At 36.1% G+C, this 24,638-nt stretch overlaps 3 protein-coding genes across 3 annotated transcripts; all 3 read left to right on the top strand.

The window, feature by feature from the left end:
• Positions 1–1,450: 1,450 nt before the first annotated feature.
• LOC116193968 lies at positions 1,451–1,912 on the top strand. Its single transcript, XM_031522706.1, has one exon. It carries the CDS (start codon positions 1,451–1,453, stop codon positions 1,910–1,912), a length of 462 nt encoding a protein of 153 aa, XP_031378566.1.
• A 4,778-nt stretch (positions 1,913–6,690) lies between these two features.
• LOC116197666 (serine carboxypeptidase-like 7) lies at positions 6,691–11,460 on the top strand. The gene is made up of 14 exons (XM_031527860.1): positions 6,691–6,890; positions 7,131–7,267; positions 7,473–7,549; positions 7,687–7,809; positions 7,968–8,070; positions 8,199–8,236; positions 8,341–8,442; positions 8,581–8,661; positions 9,258–9,431; positions 9,660–9,731; positions 9,880–10,001; positions 10,137–10,250; positions 10,603–10,657; positions 11,044–11,460. Exons 1-14 carry the CDS (start codon positions 6,736–6,738, stop codon positions 11,125–11,127), a joined length of 1,437 nt encoding a protein of 478 aa, XP_031383720.1. The 5' UTR covers positions 6,691–6,735; the 3' UTR covers positions 11,128–11,460.
• A 5,708-nt stretch (positions 11,461–17,168) lies between these two features.
• LOC116196027 (serine carboxypeptidase-like 18) lies at positions 17,169–21,116 on the top strand. The gene is made up of 14 exons (XM_031525534.1): positions 17,169–17,599; positions 18,137–18,282; positions 18,377–18,453; positions 18,552–18,674; positions 18,823–18,925; positions 19,053–19,090; positions 19,195–19,296; positions 19,397–19,483; positions 19,583–19,744; positions 19,845–19,916; positions 20,093–20,214; positions 20,403–20,516; positions 20,646–20,700; positions 20,867–21,116. The coding sequence occupies exons 1-14, from the start codon at positions 17,421–17,423 to the stop codon at positions 20,948–20,950; spliced, it is 1,464 nt and encodes a 487-aa protein (XP_031381394.1). The 5' UTR covers positions 17,169–17,420; the 3' UTR covers positions 20,951–21,116.
• Positions 21,117–24,638: the final 3,522 nt, after the last annotated feature.

Here is a 24,638-nt window from a genome sequence, read left to right as displayed (position 1 = left end):
TCCTTTCAGGCGCTTCAAGTCAGCCCTGTGCCCACGTTGTTGAAGAAAATATGCTCCAAATCCAAAATAACCAATGAAATAAGTTCCTTATTCCTATCAAACAATTTGGATAGGAGTTGAAATGATAGGGTGCCTACATACACCTTTCACATTGTCATTTTTTTTTCTAAAAGAGAATTCCGATTTCTTTTTAATTCCTAATATGTATGAAAAAAAATGCATGGCAGGCAGAACTAGTGAAGCTAGAGAAAAAGGGGGTGTTCGAGGACCGTTTTTTCGACTTTCACTGTAGTTATTTTAGCATCGCAAGAGTACCCGACACTTACGTCGATTGGCAAAAACCCATAAGCGAAGGGTTGTCAATGCTTCTAAAGAAGAAAAGCTAACAAAGTGTGGTACTACAACTGTACAACAGCAGCCTAATGTGTGAATCGTGATCACTTACGGACGAGAGAAAATGTCGAGAAGCTTCACATGGCGAATCAATATCCATTTATTTCAACATGTTTTCGTCCTGCAGCTGGTCGACTTTGCGGATCGGGATACATGATCATCGATAGGGAAAGAACGGGCCCGTTTGGGCTTCAGAGAAGAAAGTCGAGCTGGTCCATGGGTTGGGCTCCAAGCAATTGGGCCGGCCACCTGACGTCAGAGCTCCCTTCAATGGGCTTAGACACATATGGATTTGCTAAAGTGGACCTACCCATGAGCTCTTAGGATATACATTTCTTTTTTTCGATGCAACATTCTGATATTCGGAAATTTAATGGATTCGACTAATTCAGTCCGAGTTAGGTTAGCTATATAAGAGGCAAAACTCTCTTAATTTGAGTTTTTCCATTCATAAAACTTAAATCAAATATTATATTTAAAAGAAATAAGCGTTAAATTATTTGAATAAACCCACGTTAGTTCTTATAGGCATATTAGACCCTACATACGACATCCAAACATAATGGATGGTCTTTCCCTCCACAACATCCAAAAGGGCATATCCGTCCTTCCACTTTTCGAATCAGGTCCTTGAATTATCCATTTTCCTAGTCAATTTTGCCTGCAAACTCCTGCATTAAATATTCAAGCAATCGGTCCACCAATCATGCGGACATACCAACACCCTTCGTTCATTAGAACACTGTGTTTGAAAAAGTCCACACGCACCTCCCTACCTCCAAAAATTTGCCAATTTCGTCCCCTGAGACCAGACATTAATTAATATATTTCTCGTCAAACATTTCATCATTGGTGCTTCTTGGAAGCAAAGCCTTTCAACCCCTCACTCATCCATATATATATACATAGCCATGGGCGGCAGAGATATCCACAGCCAAAAAACTAAGAGAACCTCAGTTGCTAAACCATCACTCATATTCCCATCCGGTTTACGTCTGATTAATTCTTTCGGTTGCCCGTGTTTGGAGCGCTATCTTAACTTTTCGGTGATCTCGAAATGGGAGGCAAGGTGAGAAGGCAGAACAAGTTCAAGCATGTGATCTTGGCGCCCTTTAGGATCATGTGCAAAGCCAAGAACTTTTATATGAAGGGCATGGAAGACTTTGCCGGCCGGGTGAGCCAAGGGGGAGGAGTTAGCGGGCCTGGGGCGGCTCAGGTCCCGACCGTGCCAAGGAGCTTCTCCAAGAGGAATGAGGATGATGATGAGGATTACCGGGAGCTTCTCCGGTCAGTCTCCAAGAGGAACGCCGAGAGGCAGCAGGCGATGGGAGTAACGGGACCCCCTAGTGGTGTGACTGGCATGGGAGGGATGAGGAGTTACAGTGTTGGGATAGGGAAGATCGGGAGGATCGATGAGGAGACGCCTTGCAAGTTCGAGGAAGTTCCTCCGAGGGCGGAGTCACTGTACCCTAGGAGCAGAAGCCAAGCTGTTGGCAGGAGAAACGCCATGTTTTACTAACGAAGATCGATTTTTCAGTTAAGAAAACTGATTGTCGATCAGAAACCATAGGATCTTGTCAAGATTTAGTCTGATAGGTTGATGAAATGGAGCGAATGAAAGAAAAATATCATTTGATGTGTTTAGCTGGCTGCTTTGTGCATGCTGTTTGGTGATGAAATGTGTTATATATCAAAATGGAAACCTAGTTTGTTCAATATTTCCGCTACCGTTGAGGTTTTTTTTAGCTTTAGGTTTATATGAGGATTCAGTATACACGTCTAATTGGATCATGAAAACGGAACTAAACTGATCTTAGTTGCTCTTCAGAGCGGAGTGGGAAGAAAAAGGAGGAGATCCAATTAAATTTATCTAATCCATATGAAAATTGAGGTATAAATTAAACAATTGAGATAATCATTCAGATTAATTTTTAGACGAACTTAATCGCTTTTCTTAGTTGGTCATAATATTATTTTCAGGAAAGAAGGTATCAGGTCTATGCAGTTCTCAACCCCTTCTCTGATAAAACCACAAGAATTTCTCATATTCTATTGGTTGAAACTGATCCCCATAAAGTTATCGGCTTAATTATGTCCACGGGATGCTTCCAGTTAGTTTCATTTTGAACCTCTACATTATAAACAATGTTCACCTACTGAGAGCCCAGCTTGCCCATGTACACATTCTAATAGTTAGCTGGTCACAGTTTTCAAATTCACATAAAATAGCCGGCTTGGACGACTTAAAATGCCAACTGGAGAGATTGTCACATTATTATAACCTTGTCCAAATATAAACCAAGGTTGCTACTATTTTTTTTTCGGTGATAGATTATTACAATTTTGAGATACATATTAGTTTAGGCCTATGTGTATATATGGGTTGCTAAAGCTATCAATATAAGACGTCAGGCCTGATTTCATATGATCTCCATGGTCCACGAGAGGAAATACATGTTTAATACTTATGATGAAAATAATAAACAATTGACTAGATGATAATTCTACCGGAAAAAAAAAAGAATTGGGGGATAACTTGTCCATTTTCCTTTTCTAATAAGCACATGATATTGGTCAATCAAATTAGGCAACTCCAGAGCAAGACCGCAGCTTCTGATTCTAGCAATTAATTATGGTGCAGTGTTGGAAGGCAGGCAGCTGCCAAATTTTTGCGTAATGTGATGTAATGGTATGTATCATTACAATTTTTTTTTTAAAGGTATATACTATGCAGCTATTCTATGCCCTTCTAATAGAGTTTCTCAAATTTTTGGGGTTGAAGTTGTAGAGAATTTTCTAAAACCTCAACATTCAGGTATGTTGATTCCATTACCCAAAAGAAAAGTCTAATTTTATCAAAGACGTGAAGCGCGAACCTTGTAAGTTTTGATGAGGAATACATATGTTTTGGCTTGACATGTGATTAGAATTCAGGAATGCATCGAGGGAAACAACTATTTCTCCATATTATTTTGATGTTTAAAGAAAATTTATATATTATCCTTTAATTTTTTATGAAATTCGTTGTATTTTCCCCTTCAATTTGAAAAGAATGTCTTCTTATTCGCGCTCTTAAGGACCTCGCTCTTTACTGCAAATCTTAAGTCCATCCTTGGATATGTTATCTACGGACTTTATCACATCAAGGTATTGACTGGTCTACTTCACAAGACTAGCCACTAGAAGTAACAATAGCAATTGCAGTAACGTCGACTAATGGAATGGAATAGAATGAAAATGAAGAAGGATGAGGGGAAAAAAAAAATTGAGGCCACCCGCATGATCTCTGCGTATTTGACTAATGTGCTTCCTTTTATTGCTGGATTGACTATGTGCTTCCATACGATAATGTTTATTGCATCCCAAATAATCATTGAGAAAAATAAGTTTTTTTTTTTCGGCAGATTGAGAAAAATATGTTTGAAAACGGGTTTTGGTTTTGACAATATGCATGTGTGGAAACAAGGGCAGGTCAAGTCTTGATGATTGATCTCTAGGGGTCAAGTCTCGAAAATTATTTAGGCGAAGTTTGGGGATTGCCGGTAATGTAATTACTAGTAATCAACATTACCTCGAAATAAATTCCCACCAATTAAATTGCCAGTCATCCGCATTACCACATATGTTATCTCAATTAACATTACTAGGAATCTTACTTTATTGTATTTTATTTTACTATACCAAGATGAGAATTCATATTTCCACCCCTTTAGTGATAATTTACAATATCATTTAAGTGGGAATGTGCAATATCATTTAAGTTGAAATGTGTTAGTGGAAATATGCGAGTGAAAATGTGAATTACCATGACTGAACTAAACATGAAAATCATGTGAATCTAAGGAATTTTAAATCGACTTTAATAAGAATCAACATAGAATCCTATATATCAAACGCCTTGTTAGAGAGAGAGCGGAATTCGATGCCCACTTCACAAATATGTAAATGAATGTGTATTTTATCTTTGGTAAAAAATAAATGCTGTAGTTATGGGTCCCATAAAGAAAGCAAAAAAAAGAAAAGAAAAAAGGAATATAATTTTTTTTGGCTGAATGGGGCCGAAGCCCAAAAAAGAAATATGAATTTGTTTATATTCTAAGATTTTGACTGGTTTTCTGATGAGGTCATTCAATTTATGCAAGATCAACAAAGAATATAACGTAGAATAATTGATGAAAGTCGATCTACGTGTCTCGGGAGGTGAATCGGTCGAGATGCACGTAAACTTGTCCCGGATACCACCTGTTGCTGTATCGACATGCACAGAGCAGAAGTATTATTCGCCCGTGGATGATTTATTAGACCCCAAAAAGAATTCATTTTCAGTGGAGAGGCCTTTGATTATGTAATGACTCTTTGGGCCTAGATTGGATCTCATGACGGAAGGGAAGGCCCATTGGGCCGAGAGGCTTCTGGATTTCACCAGATTATCAACTGTTGCAAACTCGTCCTAGTAGTCCTCGCATTTAGAATTTGTCCAACTTGCATATCTTTGAACTTTTAATCCCCGTCGGCACCGTTGATTCGAACCTTGTAGGTTTGATCTAATTTTGTTGGTCGAAGATGTGTTGGTGCCACTTGAGAAATGTTCATTGGATAATAAATGTGTTGGTACGTTATTACGCATTAAATATTAATTTTAGTGTAATTAGTTAATTTTATTTTCTAAGACCATTGAACCAAATTTATTTTTATTTTCAAGAACATACTTCAAATAAATTATCTTAAAACTTTTCTGCCATGATAAAAACTAAAAAAATGTTTAAGATAAATTTTGTAACTCCGCTTTTTGCTTTTATTTTATAATTGCAGCGAGTAAGTATATGTACATGTATTTAATATTGATAATGTACTAATAAAGAATTATTATATACTATAATTAATATTTTCATTCTTATAGTTTAAAGAAATTGAAAATGAACAAATATATTTTTATATTTTTACGCGACATTAAATAATTAATTATGAGAATATTTATAAAAAGTAAAAAAATATAATTATATGGTAATTGGTTCACTTGTGAAAACATGTTTGATACAAATTGAAAATACATATATTCATAATAATGATAATCACTTGGTAAAGGAATTAATTATATTTTCTCATAATTGTATTTTTTAATTCATTATTAGAGTTTCCGAAATATGGTTTGTATCGAAACGGAAAATATTCTCGACATTTAATTACAATTTGCAATTGTCACCTTTATATATTAGTCTCAGCTAATGTTTTTCTCCTCAGGTCTGCTACTAGTCCCATTATTATTTATGGGAAATGGGACGCTTTCTTGTTTAATTCCCGACCCGATATCTTCCCCCGAGGTGGCCCGCTTAATTAAATATTTTGTAATAAGTCCTTTTACTTCGCCAATTGCCCACGTGTGGTCATGGACTTCTAACTCACTTTCCACATCGGTCAATCACCTAACATGTGCTACGCTATGACCAAGTTTATAACGTTAGGCGACCACCGTTGCTTCGGGCATCACTCGGTGTTCCCCCCCTCCCGATTGTCTCTACCTTGTGATTACATGGGCTGGACAGGCATGCGGTTAGACGAGAGACTTGATATTGCCTTTTCCGTCTCGCACCTATAACCAAAACTAATAAGTATAACGATTAAATCCTTTTATAGATATCGAGAATCTCAATAAAGTAGTAAGTGAAATATGTGTTGGGAGCAATTAGTCCACATTAAAAAAGTACAAATAAAATCTTATGTATACTTTTCAGTTTGAGTTTTGGAATGAATTTGGTCCCAATCGGTTCTATAGATTCACATCGGGGTGGATGTTGAGAACTGTTAACCCACATCGAAAAAATTAGAGAAAAAGAATATAAGGGTATATAGGACGATTGAATTTACTATTTTATCAGCAGAAATTTTACAGTATTCAACCGTGGCATAAATGTATCCGATTAAAGAAACTCGAACAGAAGTCTAGGGAGACCAAATGTAAGATATATAACTCCATTGTTGTGTAGAATATGTATGAACACTTTTATCACGAGGGAGAATTGATTAATTCAAACTACCATCCAACCCACATATCTAACGTTCGTGATCCAACTACATTCCTTCCCTGTATGTCCTACTCCATCTTCCTCCTTTGTCCGTTATCCTCTCTTCTACTTCTCCTAACTTTCAATCCCCACTTAATTTTTTCGATCGGTAGATTTTCCTATTTTTATTTTTTCGGTAGATCCCACCTTTAAAAATTTAATTAATTAGAATAATTTTGTTTGTGAGAGTGCGTCTGTATATGTGTGTATATATACACACACATTTTTCCTTGCACTTGGTTATTTCCTAATTTAGACTCCAGTCTTTCCTCGGAAGACAATGGCTTCTTCTTCTTCTTCTTCAGCCAAACGAAACACCGCCCTCTCCTTCTTTCCTCTGCTTCTTCTTTCACTTTTCGGGTCTGCATTTGCGGGCAACATCGTCAAGACACTCCCGGGGTACCCCGGTCCACTGCCTTTCACTCTCGAGACCGGGTAAATGCGTGCACACTGTTCATTACTTGTAATACTCGAAAAAACCAGAAATTTTAGATAAATGTTAGATGTTCCTTACTTCATGAAACGATGCAAGTTGGGCATTATGCTAAGACAGCTCGACACATTCATTTTCTTGAAATCCCTCGGCTCTTTATTGGTTCAGTGGATTCTTTCTCACACTCCGACATTTTGGGCAATGAAGTTCATGATGATTTCACTATGAAATCCTACCTATAGGTACATAAGTGTGGGAGAGGTCGAGTTTTTCTACTACTTCGTTCACTCGCAAGGGAAGCCAGCATCCGACCCGGTTCTGCTGTACATGAATGGAGGCCCGGGTTGCACAGGCCTGAATGGTTTCATATTCCAAACTGGTACATTAACATCCCTGAATACACTCATCAACAATGATGAAACTTATAAGTTTGTGAAATCGTACATTGATGCCATGTTTAAATGCACGCACGCGATCGGTTGTATGCTCTTTTTATTATTTATTATTTATTATTTATTTTGGGTGAATACGGGGCAGTAGCCGGTTGCATGCTAATATTTATTTATATGCGCGTTTCTTCCCAGGGCCATTGAAATTTAATCTCTCCGATTACACTGGAGGATTGCCCACTTTACTCAATGAGCCTAATGCATGGACCAAGGTAATCGAAATTTAATTAATTAGCTCTCTAATTACAATATTTTTTTTAAATTCCATTAAAATGCCGCCTTTTTTGTTTCATTTTATTTATTGGCTAATTAACGATTTTTGAATTTATTTTTTGTTTATTTGTTTTAGACATCCAACATTATATACTTGGATGCACCAGTCGGCGCCGGGTTCAGTTATGCAACAACAGCAGCATCTTACAGCTCCGATGATTCATTAACAGCTCAGCAAATCCATATCTTCGTAAGAAAGGTGAGTGATCTCATAATTAGTAATAAGTATCGGAAACCGTAACCGTATGTTTTGATAAATTATTATGAAGAGTCCATCGGGCTCGATTGTGCTACGGCCTAAGTACTTGCACATACTGGTTTTGACATGTCTGTACATACTTTCGCTTTGTAATGCAGTGGCTGATTGAATACCCGAGCTTCCAGTCAAACCCCTTCTTTATCGCGAGCGATTCGTATGCCGGTATAATCACTCCGATGCTCGCCCAAAACATTCTGCAGGGTGAGTTGGTCCTGCTCTTCTAAGGCTAATAAGAGATGATTCAATTTAATTTCTCCTGATTATTATATATATATATATATCATTAAACAAGGTTAAGGGAAAAAAAAAAATCTTTTTGGATTTTGCAGGAAATGAAGCCTTAATCACACCGCTCGTACGTCTTAAAGTAAGATTTATATGATATAATTGCTCAGTTCAATCAATTTTAGGAAGTTATTATCTTTTTCTAATTGTAATAATTACGTTTGATTAATGATCGGATAATTTCAGGGATATGTACTTAGCTGCCCCCACACCGACACAGACGTCGAAACCAATTCGAAGATTCCGTTCGCTCACCGGATGACTCTCATATCAGACGCATTGTACAAGGTTAAACATATATATAATTTATTTAGTTTATTTCGAATTATTAAAAAATCCATTCAAAATTTTGATAGATAATAATGTTTTATTTTGGTTACAAGGGGGCGCTTATTGCATTTTTGTGTATAATAATAATGGTTTTAGGCTGTGAAAACGAGCTGCAATGATTATTATGTGGAGTCGACGAGCGCAAATTGCACAGAGGATCTCGCTGCCGTAAACGAGGTATGCAGTAATTCACAGACGAAATTCTACCCTTCTGACATGCATATACATTTCGCAGCGGCATTCTGTTGCATGTTATGACATACAAAGAGCGACTACCACCAACACGGTGATCTAGTGGTTAAGCTCCAAGCATTTCACTTGAACATCACGAGTTTGAACGTTACTGAGGACGTAGAGCTCGCCATTATGTGGATGTATTGTGGGATGGCGGTGGCTGGCCCATAATCATTGATCCAGTGAGCCTTGGACTTAATCCATTAGTGTGTTGGTGGGACTGCGGTGACTAAGTTGGGCTAAAGTTTCATCGAGTTATAGTGAAAGGAACATTCCGTGACGGTTAAGTTCCCTTAGTTGTGAAGCCATAGCGGACTAATAACCCGACCCAACCTTTTATTCAGGAAAAAAAAGACATACAAAGAGTGACGAGTTTGGATATGCTACCGAGCCAAAATGTGATTCGATATACATTAGTTGATTAATTAATTAATGATAATCTTAAATCATGAATTAGTCGCCCCGCTACCAAATTGATTAATTTCTTATTACATAACTTTGGTTTCAATTTTTTGATTGTATGTGGGAAATTTGGGCAGTGCATTGAGCTGATCAACCGGCAGAACATACTAGAGCCATACTGTGCGTTCCTGTCGCCGGAGTCGCATGAAGCCTTCAAGTCCGCGGCGAGCGCAAAGCACCGGCGAGCCCTCCAGGAATTCACCAAGGATTACCTTGTCTCTTTCCCCAGGCCTCGTGATCTATGGTGCAGGGCAAGTATCATTTTTTCTTCTTTTCTGGTTATACCGAGAAATTTATGGTCTGATACAATAACGAAAGCTAAATAAAAGGAACGGAAATTTCACTGACGAAAATTGATTTCAGGACCTTATGATTCTTAATCAGCCACTTTTGTTACGTATTATTATGCTGTATAGTTATTTATAATTATTAATTACTGGGCCTTCTTTCTGATTTTTCTGCTGATTTAAATTGGGCAGAATTTCAATTATTTGCTCATTGATATATGGCTCACTTATCCAAGCGTGCAAGCAGCTCTTCATGTTCGCCCTGTAAGCAAATTGATCTCTCAAGACTCGAAGGAAAATTGTGATCAATTAAATTGTTTATATTAATTAGATGGGAATTTCATTTTTTAATTAACATCAATTTCATTAGGTGAAAGTAATTTTTTTTGCCCCATCTATCGGAATGTTTTAGGGAACAATTGTTGGAGAAGTTTTCAGGTGCAATGTGACCTTAGATTACACAGTTAACGTAAACACTGTCGTGGAATACCATAAGAACCTCATGGCCAGAGGCATGCAAGTCCTGGTTTTCAGGTATGAGTTTCCCTTACGTTCAACATTTATGGATAAATGCCGACTCCCCAGCTACGTGCTAGGGGTAAATTTCGGTCGCTAAACCTGACTTTTGCTTATTTTGTTATTTTGTTTTTTTTTGTTTTTTCACGACAGTGGTGATCACGACATGGTTATACCGCACCTTGCTGTCGAAACCTGGATAAAACGTCTCAATCTTACGACCGACTTCAGCTGGAGGCCATGGTTTGTTGACGGTCAAGTCGCAGGGTGAGTTCATATCCATATGCAGTAATTTTCAAAACGAAATTGCTTTTATCTGAACATTATTGCGATTCTTTTCTCAATATTTAATTTTCACCTTGATTTTTTTATTTTTTACTAACAACCTATTGATTGAATAAGCAGTATTAATTTCCGTAATAAGGGGAACACAAGTTTTAAATCTTACGAACTGCACTTATTGGGAGAGACAGTAATTTTAAATGCTTAATCACCCAAATTAGGTTAACAATGTCTTTCATAATGGTTCTTTAAAAAAAAAAAGAAGAGAAAATTGAGTTTTCTTGTATATTGATATACTTGCATGATAATATTTCATTGATTGACTTCCATTAATTAGGTACACGGTCAAGTACACAAACGAAGGAGCTCGGCTTACATATGCAACTCTCAAGGTAAGAACATGGAATTTTATCACTCTATGTCATAGATGACATTATTATTAAGTTTAGCAAAATACTAACACGAGCTTTTATTTTCTACTCTCTCTTTTTTTTTTGAGTAATAATTAGTCTGTGCTTATGTTTGGCGTATGTTTGAGAAAAATAGGACTATATGTATTATCATGAAATTCGAAAGCACATATGTATGTACGCACATATTTGGATGAATTCAGGGGGGGGGGGGGGGGGGGGGGGGGGGGGGGGGGGGGGGGGGGGAACAAACATATTTGGATGAATTTTCGATTATGTAACGCCCTTTTCTTCTGCTAATAATTCATTTTAATTAATAAATTTTAGATATTCCATAGCTAATTATCATTTTTTTTTGGTGAAAAAAGGGATCTGGTCACTCACCGCCGGAGTACAAACGCAAGGAATGCTACATGATGTACGACCGTTGGATTCACTACTATCCTTTGTAAACTCAAAGGAAGTTTTGAGATAGATCAGCCCTCTAGCTATGGTCTCATCATAGCCGGTAATTTTGATTTATAATTTCTCGGAATTGATGAGATTGAGGAAAATAATCTGATGTACTTCGAAGGGCTATTTATAGCAAACCCTTGTTCGATCGGTGATATCCATTGATATAGTCATTGGCGGTCGGTAATAAGTTTCGATCAGAAGATGAGAACGATTAATTGAGGCAATAATTTTTCCTCGATAAGCATATATGTTGTATTCGCATGGAATCGTAGGAGGATTTTCTCAACTATTTGTTCTGAATTTTCTGTGATATTTTACGCTTTACTTTATCTACTCGCATTTGCTAGGCAGCTACCTCGCTACCTCATTATGATATGTTGCGTTTACGCAAGACTGGTGGCTAATGAATGACAACAGAGAGGATCTTGTTATTTCCCACGCCAACAAATAATTCGAATACATGAATTACCATGTCTAGCTACAACGAATAAGGTACCACGTTATTCGGTTGATGTGTAACACTAAATGATCCGATCATAATCTTTTTTTTTTAATCATTTTTTGTAATTTTCATTTTTAAAATCCCCTCCCCTTTTAGGGCTTCCAAATCGTATATGAATAAGATACCACGTAATCTGATCACATGTTATTGATCGTAAGGTCGATGCGTTATGCCCTTTTAGCATTTTTAGGTCTGACCCCAATAGAGTCAATGTAATTCAATCAATGCATTACGCCAAAGTATCTGATCGTTAGGCCAAAAGTTACGACTTTTAGTGTTTCAAATATGATCCGAATAAGGTACCATGTAAATCCGATTGACATGTTAGGCCAAATTGATTTGATCGTTATAGCCAACTAATTCCAAAAAATACTTTTGTCCCAACTTTAATAGAGAAATTTTTTTAAAAAAACCTTGTACTAGAAGGACTAGATACACAAATTACAATATATGTAATTTTTTAAAATTTTAATTTATGAGTGCAGTCTCCCTTTTTCTTATTTTCCTCTTTTGTCCAATATGATATACGTATCAATATGATAACATGATAACATCTTGAAAATAAAGATTATTTACTATTAACGAGAGGTCATATTTTTATTATTAGTTTCAGTTACGCATTGTATTGATTATTACACAAAATCAATATGATGAATCAAAAAATTGAAGAAAAGTTTCTAGCTCGCAGCATCACGCAGGGCGGGCACTAGTTTAATTAATTACTATGGATTTTGTTGAGATCTGAAAATTTTGGTAATAATCACGTGCAAGCCACGAGCCTAGAGCTTCCATGATCGACCTGCAAAAAAGTGAAGAAGGGGAGGGAATCCCAATGACGCTCTCCAATACTTAAATGAGAGAGTGTATAGGAAAAGTAGAGATAATGGAACTTTGGATTTAGGGGTATCTGGATCGGTATTTATTGAGGTTCATGGGAGATCGATATTAGGATATCGGTATTTATGCCAAATATCTAATTACATATAATAAGAAGATGTACTTGTCGAATATAAGGTTAGAGAAAGCATACCTTTTTTTAAAAAAAATTAAGATTATAATTATAATTCAATAAACTAAAGTAAATTTAGTTTAGGTAAAATTTAAAATTTATTCAGATGATTTAATAATCTTAAATTCTTAACTTAGTGATCATTTTTAATAATAGCCACATGATCAGGGTTATAATTGAAATTGCATCAATATAAATACACAGTTTACCCTATTTCCTCTCACACACTCTCCCTTCCAACATTCTTTTTTTTTTCTTCGGTGTGTATTATAATATTCGAAAATCCAACTAACCCCAATTAATTCAATCCGAGCTGGATCAACCCATTAGGAGTTAAAGTTCTTCCAATCAAGAATGTTTCTCCATTCACAAGACTGAAACACAAGATCTTATTTAAGAAAACAAGTTTCGAACCATTCAAACTAACTTATGTTGGTCCCCTTCGAACTTTCATCCGTCCAATTTTCATTTCCTTTTTCCTAATTTTCTTTTTTCAATTATAAGCTAATAGGGATAGGATGATATAATGAGTTCGACCAATTTTACATTTTACTCATTTGATTCAGAATTATGTTTACCACGCGGTCCGTAATATATATATAGGGATTGCTGAATGGAAATTAATATATTTTTTTTCTTGGGGGAAAAATCTAAAACTCGACCCAAAAAAAATATATTATTAGTTGTCCGGCTAAATTTCCGCGTCGCACGAGCTAACCGTCAAACGACGGCCAACAGGAAGCCGTCAATTGTTCCTGGCGGCCCACCGCCTAATAAATAATTTCATATTATTTAAGCACTCACTCAATCATATATTATTATTTACGCCCACAGTCCGAGTGTTCACGCGCGCACTCAATCATATTATTTTCCAACAATTTCTTCAGAAAGCTTCAAATTTTTTTTTTTCATATTATTGCTCATGGCACTTTAGCGTTCTTCAAATACATTCACGTCCTGAAACGAAAGCTCTTTAAAATTAGAAATTTGCAAGAATGATATTGAGATATATGAGCCATTCCTATCGGGAATAAACATTTAACTCATCTGAGATTTTTAGCCGGAGCATATATGGCACACCATTTCTGGTGTTCATAAGCTCGCCTATTCTCGATCTTTACTTGAGATAGGAAGTTGATGGCGTCACCCCGATGAGTCACAGCCATCTAATATTTTCTCAATTTTATCATGAGTTGACTTCTATCGGCATAAATTTCACGAGAAGCTTATGTTTATATTCATAAAAAGCAAGTTTTCTATGAGAAAGGAAGCGCGGATTTCTGTTCATAGCTAGACTTTCGGTGGAGATTAAAGTGAATTAGTTACAATTGGTATTATTTTTTTCAGCAAATGAATAAACGAACATTAAATCATACAACGTGTTTCTTAAATAAATCCTGATAATAGGTACACCTGTGATACAGTAGATGCACCCTCTTCCATTTGGTAGATAAACCTTCATTTCAAAGCGCTGCAAATTATTGACCCACAAGCAAAATTTTCTGGAATGAAGGATTGGGGGGCCGCCCTTACACATGAATAAAATACATTTTCTAGTGGAAGGGCCCGCACTTCGTTTCGGGCATAAGTTTTTGTTTCTATTATCTTTAAAATATAAATTATCGATAACTAATTATGGAAAAAATGTTGAAAAAATTAATTTATACATTCAGTGTATGGCACTGTACATACATGCTATTGATCATACCTTATGAAGAATGACTTGTAGGTGCTCCAATACCAATTGTATGAGCTCCCCCGAGTGCTAACTAGTATACTTTGGCTCGGGGGTGATGGACCGAACAACAAACTTTTATTAATCTCGAAATATACTTACACAAATGTACACACACTCACCCACACACACTCTTTTACTCACTTGGAGGACAATCACTCACCTCACTCTTACTCTCACTCACTGCCACTCTCTCGCGTGTATGCTTGATTGCTTATATTATGTGCAGATGTGTGTGTGCTTATACACATACATGCATATCCTACACACACACACACACACACAAACATGTATAGGTCGGTGGATTTCCACCGCAACCTGTTCACCGCCTCAATTGCTTCCTATTTCTCCTATCCTCCAGATTTTTCTTTTTATTTCTCCCTAGATATTTCTAAATAATTACATAATGATCCTTATACTATTCTCCTAGAAATATCTAGTCCTATATCCTAGACTTTTCTAGATCGTTCTAGGCATTTCCTTATTGAAGAGTTTGTGTTGATTTCTTAACATGAATAGCTAGATGAATGCTTGCACCAGATCTTATTAAATCCTGTTAATGGGTTGTTATGTTCTATCAATTCGTTTTTTTCTATGCACAATCAAATCCACATGAATCTTTCGTCATAAAAAATTAACTAAGTATTTAGAGTTAAACATAGTAATATTAAATATTTGTTTTTGGATGTGCAGAGAAGACTATATAATGTAATATTATAGATATGTCTTAAATGTAGGTTAAAATAAAACAGCCATTTTTAAAAAAGAACTATATGTCTATTATGATAAATAAAAGATTACATGTCAGTGATGGTGAATAATGGCACATTGGTATATCGAGCCTTTTCTTAAATATAATATGAGGGGTGTTCAGAGTTTGTCCAAATAAATTCCTTATAAATTCAAGAGACAGATTAATTCGCTAATGCGGAGCGTGTAAAATGACTTATATAGAGATATTGGATATTTTGTTGCATGATTCTTTTATGACTGAACTTTAGTTTTCACCCAAAAAAAAAAAAAAGAGTCCCCCCTCTTGAGTATCAGTTCAACGCTCGTTGGATTTTCCATTCATTTCTTTCTTTCTTTCCTTTTTTTTTTTTAATGTGTGCCGTGGTATCACTATCCGAAGTCCAATGGCTCCCAACTAATTCAATTCGAGTCTGATCGGTACGGGGAAAAAGCTCTCCCAACATGAATGAATATTCTCCATTCACAAAACTTAAAGTCGAGACTTTATTTAAGGAAATAAGCATCAAACCGCTTTAAACTAACTTACATTTGTCCCGCCATTTCTTTGAATCACGTGAACATGAGGATTACTATAACGCTAATCTCTCTCCCCATTTCTGCTTTCAAGTTTCAAGTTAACAATTGATCAATCGATTCACCAAATTAAAAAAAAAAAATTGATCGATCAATCAATCAATCTGAAGTTATGTTTTGTAATGTTTATCCAAAACGTTCCCGGCTATTAATTAGGCTGGTAGATATTTTTCCCCGTGAAAGGTAATGGATAATTGTAATATAGCCGTCTGCAAGAAACATCATGATCATGTGCGGCCAGACCACGTCCGACTAAAATAACTAGAACAGTATCGAGGCACTTCTCAAATCACATTACCTAATCATGGCAAGAATTAGCTTTAATTATATTAAGTTATACCTAAATCTGTACTCCCAGATGGTCTATAATGTTTCTGCTTGGAGAAGGATTGGTAGGACTTGGGTCCATACCCCATATATATTAAATAAGACGAAATATTTCAATAATAGTAATTAGAAGTGATAAAGTCACATTTACAATTATTTAATTTCTCGTAATTAATAATGTAATAATTTGTCATCAGTATCATCTAATCACTATTTTCTCCCCTCCAAAACACGCATAGAAAGACTGGTGGCGACAACAAGAAGGTCAATACCATCTCATAGATCATTGGGTGGCCCGTGCTCTTAAACTTCATCACATTCGTTAATTCAACCTGATAGGGTTGATCTAGAGGTTGAACAGCACGAATCTTTTGCTAGAGAACTAAATTCGAATCCCTGCAAAGCCATGCGGGAGAATATTTTCGGTTTACAATGTCAGTGACAACTCACATATCCTCGCATTGAATACACGACCTTTCACCCCGACCAACTGGTCCATTGGCTCCAATGCAAAATGTTGGCAAAAGAGGCTCCATGTTGGGAAGCAACCATCAATTTTGATTGATAAAAAGCAGCTGCGATGGATTTCGCAAGCAAGGACAACAACAATAATTGAAGTACGGCATGAGCGAAATGAACCGGGTTTCGGATAACTAATACTACAATGCGATACTGTTTGGTCGTCTCCAATACTGGCTAAAGTAGCTCGCTAGCACCTGACTCACATCTATATAACTGAAGGTAATTAATTCAAGAATGGTCGTTGAAACCGATGCACGGGCGTGAAAAACATGTCTTGAGGCTTTCAAATTGCATCAATATCAGATGGAAAACTAACATAATTTTAACAAGAAATAACCAACGTAGCTTGGTTTAGGTGATTCGATATATGTTCCTCTTGAATAAGGTTTCGAGTTCGAGTATTGTAAATAGAGAAAATCCATAATTGAGAGAGTTTTACCGCTAGTGAACCTGTGCGGCTCAAACCAAGATTTTAGTAGGGGCCGATAGGGTTCTAGATACCAGCCGGAAATATGATAAGAAACAGAAGAGAAAACTGCATGCCCCTTCATGGCTTTGAAGTTGAGGTGAGGACCAAACCAAACACTGAATACTACACCTAACTTTCAGTCCCAGCCAATGGAATGCCAATCCCCACCTGCTTCGATTCAAACTCTTGCGTGCCTCCCAGTCTATTTTGTTTCCTAAAATCCTTAAGCCGTATAATATGCCATAAAGTCCTGCAATATTTAACGGTTCAGCACCATAAGAATAAAATTCGAGAATTTTGTTTTTTCGGGAAGGGCGTGGGGGGGAATTGTCTTCCTATCCGTTGGTTATCTTCTGAGAAGCAACGGAAGCCCAGAGAGTGGGACCTGAGGAAGGAGAAATGGGGTTCACTGCAAGGAAGAGCTTCGGGCCGAGAATGTGCATCATCGCCGCATGCATGGGTCTTCTCGCTATGATCGTGGTCTTTGCCGGAGTTGCAGCCGCCTCTTCGTCTTCCCAGTCCATTGTGGAGACTCTTCCCGGGTACCCTGGGAAGCTGCCCTTTAAACTGGAGACTGGGTAAGTAACTAGTCACCAGTCACCTATCTTCCTTCCTTGTCTAGATTTTATTATAGACTATCATATATGGAAGTTTATGAGATCCGTTCTTCAACCGGGTCGGGGCAGTCTGCCGGGTCACTTCCCCCAACCGCGAACGGTGAAATTCTGGAAAGTGGAGGTCCTCTGTTCATTGACAGAATCTCCAAGCCTGACTAGGAATTGTCTTCGAAGTGGCTTGGTCGTAGAGCTAGTCTTTCTCCTTGAACCATTTGATCTTCGAAGTGTCCGGTCTTCGACTCTTCGGGGTGACCATATGGTTTTCTCGCTGAACAAAATGCTCATTTTTCTTTTCCAGCGGGAGAAGAATGTACATTTATGTCAATATAGGATGACGGTGGAATTACTTGTCCTGGACCCGTATCAGACCGACAACATATGAATTCTATTGAGACCGTCTAATATTAACCTGGCAGAAATTAATAGCTAGACTACTCAAATCAAATCATGTCCAGATCAATCTAAAACTTTGGTGCTGCTTTTTTATTTTGTTGGCAGATATATCTCGGTCGGGGATATGGAGGATGTGGAGCTTTTTTACTACTTCATAGAGTCGCAGAGGGACCCTACTGCTGATCCGCTGATGCTCTGGTTCACCGGCGGCCCTGGTTGCTCCGGCTTCTCCGCCCTCGCTTATGAGATCGGTCAGTACCATTCGTTTTCCTCCCCTTTCACTGGGCTTTCATTATCAATGGACTCGTAGGCTCGAAAATGTGTGCCCTTTAAACTCCATTGCAGGTCCGCTCACGTTCAATTACACGCACTACACCGGAGGCTTACCATCACTTGTCATAAACAAGTACGCATGGACCGAGGTAAACACATAAAATTCATATTCTTGATTTTACAAGCTGCTATGCTGCTGCTATTTATATCCCTGAAGAGAAAAATATGACGTCTCTTTGTTTTTAAGGTTGCAAATATAATTTTCATCGATCAACCCGTTGAAGCGGGATTCTCGTATGCAACTACGCTCGAGGCAAGAAACTCCTCTGATACTAAGGCAGCAAAGGATGCTTATACTTTCCTCAGAAAGGTCAGTCAGTAGCACCCATTTATCTAAAGAAAAGCGGCTGAACATATAGAATTCCTTGGGTCGAGCCAGTCGGTTTCATGTATCATCAAGTCTCATTGAAATCAATTGCTTAGTAAGATGATCATTTTGCGCTTAATTCGTGGCACAGTGGCTGATCAATCACCCGCAATTCCTCGGGAATGAACTTTACATTGGGGGTGATTCGTATTCCGGTATCATCGTTCCTCTTGTTGTAACACACATTTTGGAAGGTAACACACAGTCTATTACTCTAATCTTGATCACTTGGAACTTTTTCCAATTTTTATCTTAATAAATCTTTTTTTGCTTTTAATTGAAAAATTCTAATATGGCGAAAAATGTGGTCCTTATTTGCAGGCTTGGAGGCTGGTTTGACGCCCAAGATTGCACTCCAGGTATATGTATTCGTGACATTCTCTAATTCCATAGCTCATATCAACAAAAAGGGGGGAAAATTTATAATTATTTGAACTCAGATCGCGTTATTATTTCAATCTAGGGATACATCCTTGGGAACCCAGTGACCGATGACTACACCGATCAGAATTCAAGGATCCCATATGTTCATCGAGTGAACCTCATCTCCGATGAATACTATAGGGTACGATATATATCTTCCAGTTTTTTGCGGCTAATGATCTCAAATGTTATAATTCGTTGGTCATATGTTCGGTCCCTGAATATATTTTATCCTTCCTCAGGATGCCAAAGAGTACTGTGGAGGCAACTACGTAGATATAAATGAGAACAACACGGAGTGTGTGACCACGATTTCCACCATCATGGATGTACGGGGACAATTTTTTCCCGGTTTCGTTCCATATAGTTTTCGTTTAGTTTATAAAAGGATCGACCGACCTGTTCATCATCGTCTGTTGTTGCTGCAGTGCCTTCTTCAAATAAACCTCTGCCAGATCTTGGAACCACAATGTGCATTCGCGACGCCTAAGAAGCCGGAAAAATTGGAATGGGACATGAGGGTTCAAGAAGCTGAAATTGTGACCCACCTCCAGTCAAATGATCTTCCACCCCCGCCGTTGAAATGCCGGGTAAGATTATTGTTCAACTCCTCCGTTGCAGCCTCATCGTTCTCTTCCACATTCCCAATTTTCCCCTATACAAATCTGAACTCTGATCGAACTTATGCAGGGCTACCATTATGTGTTTTCATACAAGTGGATGAATGACAAAACTGTCCAAGATGCTCTTAATGTTCGACCGGTAAGTTTTCACTACTCCTCGATGTGACGGTCAATAGATTTTTGCAGAACTAGAATGGGACATGGAAAAATGAAACGAGGAGCCTTGGGAATTGATTGGTCATCATATTCGATATATATCTGATCATTCCGACATCTGTTGAAAATACTAACCATTCAAGAAACTACTCTAATCAGGGGACTGTGGAGAACTGGAGCAGGTGCCCCAGATCCTTTCCATACTATACACAAGAGCTGAGCAGTGTTGTTTCATACCATAGGAATCTCTCTGCTACGGGTCTCCGTGCTCTTGTATATAGGTAACACAGTTTACCGTCCAATCACTTACTCTTGACTGGTTCGTCTTTGTGATTCAATTAGTCGGTTCATACAAACACAAAAAAAATTCAGTACGAACAATTAGGCCAACATTGCGTGGATGGTCAAAACTTACTTGGACATTTCAGCAAGATACCAAAAGAAGTTCGTTCTTAATCTTTACTTGCAGTGGTGATCATGACATATCTCGTCCGTGGATTGGTACGCTGGGCTGGATAAAGTCCCTGGGTGTGGCTGTGTTCGATCAGTGGAGGGCGTGGTACCTAGATGGACAAATTGCAGGGTATGTAAAGAATCACTATAAATGATCCCTCATATACTGTATGATGATCTCATGGACCTCACGCAGACTCGCAGTTCTTACATTCACAATTGACCTAATTAACTTTTATGTAATTCTTCTGTTACGTAGCTACCAAGTGAAGTTCATGAACGACCATTTCCGGCTGACCTACGTGACCGTCAAGGTAAGAAAACCGACGCCCTATTTTGCTTGACTGACTTACCTCCTGAATTGCCCTGCTGAAAATTATGGAAGGGATAGTTCGATTTGACACAAGATTTGCTGGAGACTTTCCAAACAGATCTCAAATATGATCGAATGTGCTGTATGGTTTATGTTCTGCATTGCAGGGTGCTGGGCACACGGCGCCGGAGTACAAGCCCAAGCAAACGCTGGCAATGTTTGACAGATTCCTCGCTCGTTACCCCATTTAAGCTTGGATCAGTACCGGAAAGCATACTTGGCTTTTGATTATTATGATGAGGTGAAGCAATTTATGTTTGAATCGGATAATAATGTCTTTTATGTTACTACATAAACAGAGACAGTACTTTATTGAATCAAGTCCATTAACACGAATTCTTCGAAGTTACGCACTCATCACACCATCTCAGTAATGACGCATTCAGTGGATGTTTGACTTCAAGTTGTTCGATATTGTATTAGCTTATTCCCACGGCATCGTTATCCGATAGCGCAACTGTTAACACCCACTTACACTGTGTACATTACGGCTCCATTCAAAGATGGGAACTTCTAACTTGAGTCTTCAAGTTATAGGTACTGCTACTATCACAGATGATAATTGGAAAACTAATGGGGATAACTAATCCCATGTTCGGGTGACCGAACATTGATTCCTATGACAAGTTCTGCAGGTGGCGACCATGGAGATCCGCACAGCTATATATTACTTGTAGAGCTCCTAGTTTTATTTACTGGGCCTCGAGTTCCCCGATTATTACATATGTTTGATCCAAAATCCTTGCTTCTTTCTTTTTTGAAATCTCCTGGAACTCATTATTGTCTCCAGGAACTCATTAAAAACTCAAATACGCACCCCCTATATAGTAATAAACTTTTTTTTAATAACTATAAGAATCAAAATCTTATAATATTAATTATCTTAAAGCATTAGAAGAAAAACGATAAAGAGAAAATGTCGTAACGATGGATGTTAATCGTTTAGTATTTCTTCCGGCATGCCAAGCAGGAAAAATGTTGGGCAATGATGTTAGAGAATCAAGGGAAGTCCTTTTCCTTACTAAATAAAGTCATATAATATAATAATATGCATATTTCTTTTGGGACAAGGAATATATATGTCTGATAATATGAGCATGCTGAAGATATGCAAAGATAGGAAAAATATTTCATTTATCATTCAAAATGTGCAATTATTAAGCACGTATCTGTTTGGCTAACAGTCAACTCTGATTCTTGTTCTTTCTTTCTTTTTTTTTTCCCCATAACTTTTTCATTTGGTCTATTTTCGCCTTAGCATAATTATATTAAGTGGGTAAGATTTCATATCTCAATAAAACATAAGAACGTGCTTATAAAAGTATAGCATATAATTTAATAAAATATTTTGACGACACATGAAGAAGATATGGACATGGAAAAATGTAACAATTACATTTACTAAATAAGATTGAATATAAATAATAATTATAGTCGTATAAATGGCGTGCATATTTGAAAACATATATAAACATATAATTGGATCAAAACATGGTTGCATTAGAAATTTAACATAATAAATTTAATATTTTGCCTCTGTGAAGTGCAGATTCAAACCTGGTTCATATTCATATTAAATTGAATGCTAAATTTTTTTATTTCTCATATTTCTCTTAACCAATCACAAGTGCCTCGTTATTCTTTTCGATGAGATCACATATGCCCTCGTTATTCTTTTCGGCTCTAATTTACTGTTGCATCATAATTTGTGGCCTGCACGGCCCTCTAGATATTCAATTACAAGGGAGACTCATGAGAAAAATACAATGAAATAAAAAACATAATTACTAATAAACGGGGTATGAGTAGTCTCAACAAATATCGAATCTAGAATTTCTTGATTACTGGGCAAGGGCATTGCATTTTAGTATACTCTCAAGACATCCATCCATCCATCCACACACACACACATATATATAGTAAAATTGACTCCTACAAACAATTAATCGACCTATATTTGGTATGGTTAGAAATATCAATTTGCTCTACTTATCAATTATTTTTCATAACAAGAAGTAAATTAGTTATTTTTCACAACCCATATCCATATATATAGTAAAATTGACTCCTACAAGCAATTAATATGGTTAGAAATATCAATTTGCTTTACTTATCAATTATTTTTCATAATTAGAAATATCAAGAAATATAATTCATATTGTATAAGGAAATCCATATATATAGTAAAATTGACTCTTACGAGTAATTAATAAGCCTATATTTAATATGGTTTGAAATACCAATTTGTTTTACTTATCAATTATTTTTCATAATTAGAAATATAAAGAAATGTAATTCATATTGTATAATAAAATTAGTTACAAAATTTTTATTTAATCATTTATTTTAATCTGAAATTATTGAAGATTATTGTTTTAAGTTTCAAGTTTCAAGTTAATTATTTATTTTTACTAATAAGAAAAATTATTGTTAAAAATGTGAATAGTTCTCATAAAATATATTAATATGTGTACGATAATTAACTTGTGCAACGCGAGGGATATAATACTAGTATATAGTAAAATTGACTCCTACAAGTAATTAGTAGGCCCATATTTAATAGAGTTAGAAATATCAATTTACTTTATTTATCAATTAATTTTCATAAAATTTTCTTATTCTTATTAAATTTGAAACATAAAATGCCAAAAAAATGATATGTTTCCATTATTTTAACCACCGTACATTTTTCTTCAATTAAGGTCAAGATTCTGATATAATTTGAGATTATTTATTTAATTATAAAATATATTTTAATTATAGTATTCATATATCCATTTATCTATATATAGTAAAATATATATGAGAAAGCTTCTCAGACTGATGTAATTTAGAAAATTATCTTATAAGAAGTGATAGTAAACGTAAAAATCAGTTTCTATATAGAATTTAATATATAGATTATATATACATATATATATATATATGAGTTAGGAGTTGGTATATATAAATGACAATTGCATAATTTCATAAATATAAAAAATTCAAATTTAAAATGTTCAAATTACCAACGGGATAATTAATTAATTAATTAATTAAATGAGTTTAAAGAGAGTTTTTTATTTAAAAAATCTAAATAAAATCATGTAATTTATGATAACAAAGATAGGACTCTAAAAGAAACAATTAATTTTTATTTATGTAATTTTCAAAAAAGATGAAGATTATTACAAGCCACTAATTTAATGAAATTAAGGTTATTTGAAAAATTAAAATTTATCACAAATTCTATAAGCTTATGATTCATTAAAAAAAACTAACATTTGAAAATTATAATCTCACAAAACAATATTTTTAGAGCAAAATTATAAGATATTTGTGATGAATCAGTATATTGATCATTGATCGATGTATAATTCATAATGTATAAGAAACTTAGTTACAAAATTTTTATTGAATCATTTATAAATATGATTTAAGATTATTGTTTTGATAATTTATTTTTAAAAATAAATCATCTATTTTTATTAATAAGAAAAATTATTGTTAAAAATGTGAATAGTTCTCATAAAAATATTAATAGGTATACGATAATGAACCCGTGTAACACATGTGGTATAATATTAGTTTGATCATATAATTTCACCTCATGACAGCAACTGCTTTAATTACAACAATCAACTATTAATTAACAGTTAACGTAATACCTTGTAAGGTGAGGCCCCCGCTGCCCCCTTCCTCTCTTATGCTTTTCTTTTCAATTTTCTTTTTATTTTTCAAAATGATTTTAATAAAAAAAAATATACATGGTACCTACTCAGTCAATCTCTGCTTGTCATGTGGCACGGTCAACTACTGTTAGTTGCCACGTGGGCGTGTCACGTCAGAAAGTTAGATGGAAAAACTAGTCGATAATAGATGTGAAACTTAACTAATAGT

Source organism: Punica granatum, chromosome 2 (assembly GCF_007655135.1).
Source record: "Punica granatum isolate Tunisia-2019 chromosome 2, ASM765513v2, whole genome shotgun sequence".
Classification (NCBI taxonomy): Eukaryota; Viridiplantae; Streptophyta; class Magnoliopsida; order Myrtales; family Lythraceae; genus Punica; species Punica granatum.
The sequence above is the reverse complement of the archived record's forward strand: the minus strand, read 5'-3'. Positions and strand labels throughout refer to the sequence as shown.